The following is an 8333-nucleotide window of genomic DNA, read 5'->3' as shown; positions in this document are numbered from 1 at the left end:
CTTTTGCTGAGAAGGCCCTTTCGCAGCACCCTTATTGCTCTTTCTTTTCTTATTTTGAGGGGTCATAGCCAAGTGAGCACTCTCAGTCTTATCTCTCTGCAGCCTCTCTTCCTCTTGCACACAGTGAGATATAAGCTTATTAAGGGACCACTTGTCCTTCTGAGTGTTATAACTCACTTTGAACTTCCCAAAGTATGCAAGAAGAGAGATCAAAACCAAGTGCACGAGTAGGTCATCACCAAGCTCTAACTTAAGTACCTTGAGTTTTAATGCGAGATTAGACATCTCCATAATGTACTCCCTTATGTTCCCTTTGCCTTTATACTTCATGGAGATGAGTTTAGCCAAAAGGCTACTCGTCTCCGCCTTTTCATTCTTGGCAAAGACTTGTTCTATTTCTTCAAGGAACTTCCTTGCACTTTCACCCTCAGATATAGAGCCCCGAAACGCATCTGGAATAGAGCGTTTCATGATCATCAAGCACATTCGGTTAGAGCGTTCCCATTTCTCAATTTTAGCCTCATCGAGGTTCGCGTGGAAATGGGTTTCTCCACACGAAGTGTCAGATCCAAATCCATACAGTCGAGAATGATTTCTGCGGATTCCTTCCAAACCTTAAAGTTTGTCCCATTCAACAGTAGGATATTACTGATTTGAGCAGAAAAATTTGCAGCATTGGTAAAAGACACTAAATCCATATAACAAAGAATTATGAACATGTTTAAATATAAACAAACAAGTCATGTAATATATTTAAAACAAGACATGTTCACATAATAGACCCATCACAAGATACCTAACAAACATCAATATCTAGTCTTTGAACAGAGAAATCAATTTGTAAGTGGTACTGTCAGTGTAATGATCAAATATTAACAATCAGTTCTGTCAAACAACAGCCTTTCTTTGGACCGACTATTATTCACATGAAAAGAAACTTTATAATTGTTACATATTTATCATTACATGTATGTTATTATTTTGCCAAATTGTGTCTTCCTTTGGGCCGAACACAATTCGCATAAATAATCTCATACTCATCTGTGTAATTCAATTAATTTCTAACAATAGAGGTTACTTTGGCAACATATTGCATCCATTAATCCAAGATAAGATAATTACCAGACAAAAATTAAAAGTATAATCTTGGAATTAAAACCTCCAGATTTGATATTTTTTATAATTATCAAATCTAATTCCACGATATAATTCCAAATCAAACAAAAATAATTATTACATATATTTCAACCCAACAGCAAAAACATGCAACTTTAATAACATAACAAAATCTTTTAAATGAAATAACAAAGAAACCTTCGGATGGGAGTTTTAGACGATAAAAACATTATCTTGTTGAAGGACCAAATAACAATAGAATCGCCACCAACAGACCCATGTCTGTTCAATTGAGATGCCACGATGTATCGGTTTCTTAAGCACAATAAACCGAAAGGTGTTAAAGCATAAGACGGTATATGAAGAAAGTTATTTCCAGTGTTAATGTCTCAAACATTCATACCAACTTTCATGCTCTTGTCACTACATGCTACCAGAGCCTCTCTTTCTTTAATAATTTTATATTGAATGACAGCTGTATGAAATTTCAGTAAATGACAAAAGGTGGTTCACTGAATTTAATTTCTCATATAATTCTAATTTTCATGACAATTATGCAATAACCAGATTGTATAAATTCTCAAATTAAACCCTAAATTCTCAATCTTTATAACATAATAGCGGAAGCATAATTCAATAATCCCCAATTAAAATTAGGGTTCATACAAGATTAGGGAAAACACTCTTAATGGAGAATCATAAAATTCAGAACCTATGCTCTGATACCACTTGTTAGAAATTCCTTTTGAATGGTGAAATATCAATCCTAGGATCTTGAATTTCATGATTCTCACGCACATATATGATTCAAAGGGTGCAGTGTCATACCTGAATCCATGTTCCTGGATGTGCTCCTTTGATCTACGTTTCTGAAAGAGGTTTTGTGGTATGATGGCTTTCTTCAACCAAATCTCTTATTCCTTTTGGGACTTGTGTTTTCATTCTGATAAGGAGATGAGAAAACTAAATTTGATTTGGTGTATTGGGGACCATAACCTTCCTGATGTGTTAACTTATAGGTTCCCATTATCTCCTATGGGTTAACCTGATGGGTATCCACCCATTAAGCTCAAATCGGTTATAACCTTTTAGAAATCTAATCTAAGGAGTGTCAGTAATTAGATCACTTATAATGTAACCTTGAAATAAATATCTGATATCATTGTATCAAATATATGATACTCACCTTAATTAGAAATTTATAATTTCTAATAGTAGCTACATCAGAGGATCAAGTATAATGGGAGGAGGTGATGCTATTCTTGACCATAAGGATCGCTGGTTGTCAGACATTTCAGGTGATTTTAGAGTATTTTAACAGAGTGTTTGGCCATGGAGCCCGTATGAAACTAGGTTGGAATTTTAGTTTTAATAAAGACATTTTAAAGACCGACTAGAAACTGTTTAGATTATTTCATATATTTTTGTTGTTGCAGGATTGCATGTCTTTGTTTCCTTTTCTTTTTCTAGTAGCATTCCCAACTCTTACTGCACATGGACCTCATTCTTTTTTAGTAACATTATAGTACCAAAATGTCTCATGTCAGATTTCATTTAAACATTGTAGTAACCCCTTCGTTGAGTGATTGGGTGGAAAAGAAAATTAAAACATATATGAAGAGGATTATTGAATTATTTATGATTATTGTTTTAATGGATTATTAGACTTTGCACACCCTTATTGTTTTAATGGATTATTGAATTATTGAGTGAGGAAATGAAAATGAAGAAAACTGTAAAAAAGTACTTGCATGAGTTGTAAGACCGACATCATCAATGATATATTGAGGCTCAACCTTTTGCTCCCAAAAATGTTGCACTCATTTTCATTCCCTTGCTCCAACCACAAAACCATGTCTTCTCCATTATTCCTTAATACTACATCGTTTCAACCCACTCGCTCTTCTCCCTCTTTTCCGTTTTCCCGCCGGCCGTTCATCCCGCCGGCAATCCGATCAGTTGTTACGGTGAATGCAAGCGCCTCTGCGCCACTCCTTGATCTGAAAGGGGGCAAAGGGTACTTTCTATTTCCTCTACACATTTAATGTTTTTATTATTATTAGTATTATTTGGGATAAATTATAATTGTAAAATATGCAGTATATAATTAAGGAGTAAATATATAATACTAGAGAAGAAGTATTAGGATTAGTAATTAAAGAGGAAATAGTCTATGCAACCTTTGTAAGTTTTTTAATATTGTTAATCAATGATTTTTAAAAGGTCTACAAAATCACATTATTTATAGGATGTGAATTTATTACATCACAAGTCATACAATAACTTATCCTCTAAATTCTTAAATAAAAAAGGGATATACATGAATGGCATGAATGATGGATGTATTTACCATGTAAAAATTTGTTGTGCATAAATAAAAAACAATGTAAGAAAATTACCTTTAAAATGTGTAGAAATTAAATCTTTATTAATATATATTTGGGAATTTGAAAATAGGGTTCTTTTGTTGCAATTCATTGGTCACAGGTACATGGATGTTAAAGTTGGGGATAGGAAATTAATGCTTCTTTGTCATATTGCAGAATGAGTGAGTTCTTTGATGTTGAATTAAAAGTTCGTGACTATGAATTGGATCAGTATGGTGTGGTCAACAATGCAGTTTATGCAAGCTACTGTCAACATGGTGAGACTGAGGTCTCATATAGCTTATACATGTGAATTTTCAGTGCTCTGAACTATTTCTGTTGCATAAATGTTTTCTTTTGAGAAAACCTTTTTTCAGATGTTGAAAACTTTTCGATTTTATATGTATATTTTATGTAAATGGTGTATGAAAACATATATTAATTTTGGAGTTTTACCAACACCAAATGAACATGAAGTTTGAGTTTGACATGGTATATTGAGGGCAACTTTATTTTGGGAAGTAGGTAATTTTAAGAATGTGTATTTAAAAGCAAATTTACTTGGCTGGTGTACTTTGACCAAAATATTATGGTTTTAGTGTATATTTTAAAAAAATTAGCAAATTGGTGCACTTTTCATAAACTCGGTAATAGCATAGTCGAGTTTCTTATTTTATTCCTGGTCCCATATTGAAATTGGCAATCAAAATGCCAACTTTTATAAATATTGGATTTTAGTAACTGGGCAACTTTGTTGCTGAGTATTGTTTAATTTTTTTTTAATTATGTATTGTATACATTTTATAAGTCAGAGATCCATTTATTCCAACTTTTTCTAGTATCATTTACATGTGCAAAGTCTATGTTTCTGTACATATTTATTATCATTTATAAAAGAAGAATATAGGGTCCATGTCTCACATCATTAGATATCATTATTGATTTTTTACTTAATCTAAATATCAATAAAATATTTTAAAGATCAACTAATCAATTTTTAAGTTAGGTTTTTTATGCTTTGTTTCCATTTGAGAAAAACTTAAATTTAAGTATTTATTAATGTCTTAAATTCATTATAAAAAATGAGTTTTCAAATATGATTAAAGTATCATTATCAAGGAAAGCCTTAAAGTATCTCAAATGGAAACAAAGCATAAAAAACCCAACTTAAAAATTGATATATACATGCGTTGAATGAACCGGTGGAACTTAATATATACATGCAATGATATATACATGCATTGATATAATATATACTTAGGCTTTCGGTAACTAACCTTTCAACTCGAGGCATTTAATTCATAAATAGGCAGGTAAGAATAACGGGTGGAACTTGATTCAAGGGAGATTATTTACATGCAAGGCTATTTATTGTTTGGGACCATGAGTAATGTCTACATAAACAATGCTTTACTCACAATAACTCACACCCCTTTCTGCAGCCTTTACACTTGCAAGAATATCTTGGTGTTTTCCGAAGTCATATCAAAACCTCTTCTGAAATTTACATGCAGTCTAATGGTTTTTCAAACTGTAATTTCTTTTTGTTTGTCTAGGAGTTTTACGTCTACTAATATTATTATTTTCTATATATAGTATATCAATATCAATAATAACCAAATCTTTTAATTCACTAGGTGAGATCGGCTAATTTTTTTTACATAGGGTATGCTCGAAAATATTTCCCCTTTTTCTTGATCTTTGTTTTGGTATACTTGGGAGTTGAGACCAGACACGATATAGAATGATGGTATTGAGTACAATGGTCGGCAGATTTTTTAAATTACCCTTGTACATTTTGTTGCAATTTAGATACATACTTTCAATTTTACGTGCCTTAACTGATTGCTTTTCAATCAATATCTTCACAAGGTTGTCATGAATTCTTGGAAAGCATTGGGATTAATTGTGATGCTGTGGCTCGTGGTGGTGATTCATTGGCATTGTCAGAATTGTCACTCAAATTCCTTTCACCACTAAGAGTAAGCCTCTCCGGTCATTCTTGCTATTGAGAACATAATGTAAATAACATATCAATTGAGTCCTAATAATAATCTGCCATGAAAAATATATAATTATTTTATTCCTAAGAAAATGAATAAAATAAGAGGATAATAAAAACTAAATTCTTCATATTTCATGATATCTTTAATGAATGAACAAAATAATATTTAAAGAAAATAAAGAAATTCTTAAAATAATGAAGATCATATAAATATTATCATCTTCCAATATAAAGACATTCTAGAAATATTAATATAATATCAACTATTTTATTTTATTCAGAATCTCATAATAAACATCTTATCATTACTAACCCCTTTAAAATTAAGTTTGTCCTTAAGTTTGGACTACTTAGTGGGTTCAAGGTTGTCCTTGAGGTCTTTGATGATAAAATAGTAAATCTTAATAAAGCTATCAACTTTTGAAAATGAATAGATTATCTATATAATGTTTGATCTGTTCCTCTGCCTATTCCTTCTTTCTACTAAAAGAATGTCATGTAATAATGGAGAACGAATGCTACTCTTTTCACATTGAAAACGTTGGAGTTAAAGTGAGGTCAATTGGCATTATTGGTTATGCACTTTAACCACAAGAAAAGATTTGGTAGTATATTTGAAGAGGCATCCATTACTATCCTCACTCATGTACTCAAAGGAAGCTTTTAAAAAATTTATTAGGGTCTAGTACTTTAGTAGGAGTAGTTAGTGTAGGTGCAATAATGAAGTAGGTAGGTGGTGGTGCATGTTCAATATTATCATAGTGGGTATAGTCCAATGGTTCTATTTCTAAACTAGAAGTTGGAGGAGTTTTGGTGAGTGGTGTTGGAAAATAGGCATGCTAATAATAATCTAAATTAATCTAATAGGCATGCTAATATTCATATTTCATTGTTTTAATTAAATTATTCATATAAGATGATAATGACCATACAAATGTCATAATCTTATAATATAAAAACATTCTAGAAATAAATACTAATATAATATCAATTATTTAATTAAATCTAAAAAATCAAAATTATCATATTTCTTTTATAAGGAATCTCATAACAAACATCCTATGTTAGTACTCATATTTTGATGTCTTGCATAAGATAGTTCTGTTTGTCGATATTTGTACTCATTTTAGAACATTCAACCAGAGTGGAGACAAATTTGTTGTAAAGGTTAAGGTTTCTGGCTCTTCAACTGCCCGTATATACTTCGATCACTTCATTTTTAAACTCCCAAACCAAGAGGTATAATAACTGAGTCATTTACAGCTTATTCTTTCTCTGCATCACTTCTGTTGATATTTGGTTGATGGCAGCCTATTTTGGAGGCCAGGGCCACAGTGGTGTGGCTTGACAAAAACTATCGTCCTATTCGAATTCCAGCACAGATAAAGTATAAATTTGTAAAACTTGTTCGAAATGAGGACTCTTTCAGATGAACATGACAACGAAGTTTCTTTGGTTAGTACAGCATTGAGGATGATAAATGTTTCTAATGCATGCCTTCAATTTGTGGGTTGTGGGTGGGGAAAGAGGTAACCAATAAAATATTTTCATCCAAAGGAAGGATCCAAGTTTTATACTACAACTAAGAGTGTCAAACCGAGTTCCACAATATGTCTATATTTCCTCTCGGTTTTCCTATTTTTTACAGATGTAAGAATATGATTCCCTTAATTATATCCCTTTCTCTTGTATTAATTTATATAGAGTATTAAACTCTCCATCTCCATTATATTGTAATGCCTTAATTTCGTTGAATTAAAATTAACAAAAGCTTGGAACATCTCATATTTTTGACTTATTGGATAAAATCAAGGAAATCTATTAAAATCATCAATAAAATGAATATCGTACTTAAAACCAGACATATAATTAATTGGGGTTGGACCACGTATATCAGACCGTATTAATCAAGAGGTTCCAATGCACGAGAATCAGAACTCTTAAAAGGTAAATAATGAGCTTTTTCAAGTTGACAAGCTTCACACTACAAAAGTCAAAATTATCTTGTGCAGGAAACTTGATGTTGCAACTCTTCAATACTTCACTTAATATTCTTCTACTAGGATTTCCAAGTTTTCTATGTCAAGTCTTTTTTATGTAACTATTAGAGTGCAACTAAAAGGGAGGTGAATTAGTTGTCTTAAAATAATGGCCACTTTTTCTGCAAAATCAAAGTTAAAGTGCAGTGGAACAATATGCAGAAAATAATAGGAAATAAAATGAAAAAGATAAGGAGAAGAGAGTACACAATGAGTTTTATACTGGTTCACCTTCTTGTCCACCGAAGGCTACATCCAGTACTGTTGCCACACAAGAGATTTTCCACTAAGAATTATGAGTTGTAATTACAATATCTCACCCCGAGATCTCTAGTTACCTTACACACTTGGAAAACACCTTTCCAAGTGAATTTATTCCTCTTTCTTTTCACACCCCGTGAAAAAAAGAATTCTTTACAAGAATGAAGAATATTCAACTATGGCAGATTGCCTTTACAAGTATGAAACTTATGTAACTTGCAATCCAAACTCTGAATATATATATAGAAGTATATAATGCTCTTTGTAAAAGTCTTTGAAACACTTGAAGCAACTTTGCAAAATTAACTTGAAAGTTTAAGAACAAGTTGCAAAAAGTTCAAAGATAAACTCTAAGAAAAAGTGTGAGAGCTTTCGAGAGTTGAGAGAAAATTGTATGAAAGTTGGGTGTTGTTTGTGTGAGAGTTTAGAGCCTTTATATAGAGTTTACAAACACCCTTTGAAGGTTTCTGAAAGTGTATGAGTTGTTTGGAGTGAAGAGATTTCGTATGGAGTGAAAACCTTTCACTTTGAAATCTGAAAAACACT

At 31.8% G+C, this 8333-nt stretch overlaps 1 protein-coding gene across 2 annotated transcripts; it reads left to right on the top strand.

Annotated features, from left to right (window-relative positions):
* The first annotated feature begins 2832 nt into the window (after positions 1 to 2832).
* On the top strand, positions 2833 to 7078 carry LOC109339521 (acyl-acyl carrier protein thioesterase ATL3, chloroplastic-like). Of its 2 annotated transcripts, XM_019576975.1 has the most exons (5): positions 2833 to 3133; positions 3660 to 3760; positions 5355 to 5464; positions 6631 to 6726; positions 6798 to 7078. In XM_019576975.1, exons 1-5 carry the CDS (start codon positions 2868 to 2870, stop codon positions 6918 to 6920), a joined length of 696 nt encoding a protein of 231 aa, XP_019432520.1. In that variant the 5' UTR covers positions 2833 to 2867; the 3' UTR covers positions 6921 to 7078. The 2 variants fall into 2 exon arrangements, with proteins under 2 accessions (XP_019432520.1, XP_019432521.1); XM_019576976.1 differs by lacking the exon at positions 6631 to 6726.
* The last annotated feature ends 1255 nt before the right edge of the window (positions 7079 to 8333 follow it).

Source organism: Lupinus angustifolius, unplaced genomic scaffold (assembly GCF_001865875.1).
Source record: "Lupinus angustifolius cultivar Tanjil unplaced genomic scaffold, LupAngTanjil_v1.0 Scaffold_79_53, whole genome shotgun sequence".
NCBI classification, from domain to species: Eukaryota; Viridiplantae; Streptophyta; class Magnoliopsida; order Fabales; family Fabaceae; genus Lupinus; species Lupinus angustifolius.
Note: the sequence above shows the minus strand (reverse complement) of the source record. Positions and strands in the feature narration are given on the sequence as shown.

What these genes read in the sequence shown, in the direction of transcription:
- LOC109339521 (XM_019576975.1), top strand. Translation starts at nt 2,868, where the DNA reads ATGAGTTGTAAGACCGACATCATCAATGATATATTGAGGCTCAACCTT. An exon ending in GATCTGAAAGGGGGCAAAGG is followed by an intron (nt 3,134 to 3,659) that starts GTACTTTCTATT and finishes GTCATATTGCAG; the next exon opens with AATGAGTGAGTTCTTTGATG. An exon ending in TGCAAGCTACTGTCAACATG is followed by an intron (nt 3,761 to 5,354) that starts GTGAGACTGAGG and finishes TATCTTCACAAG; the next exon opens with GTTGTCATGAATTCTTGGAA.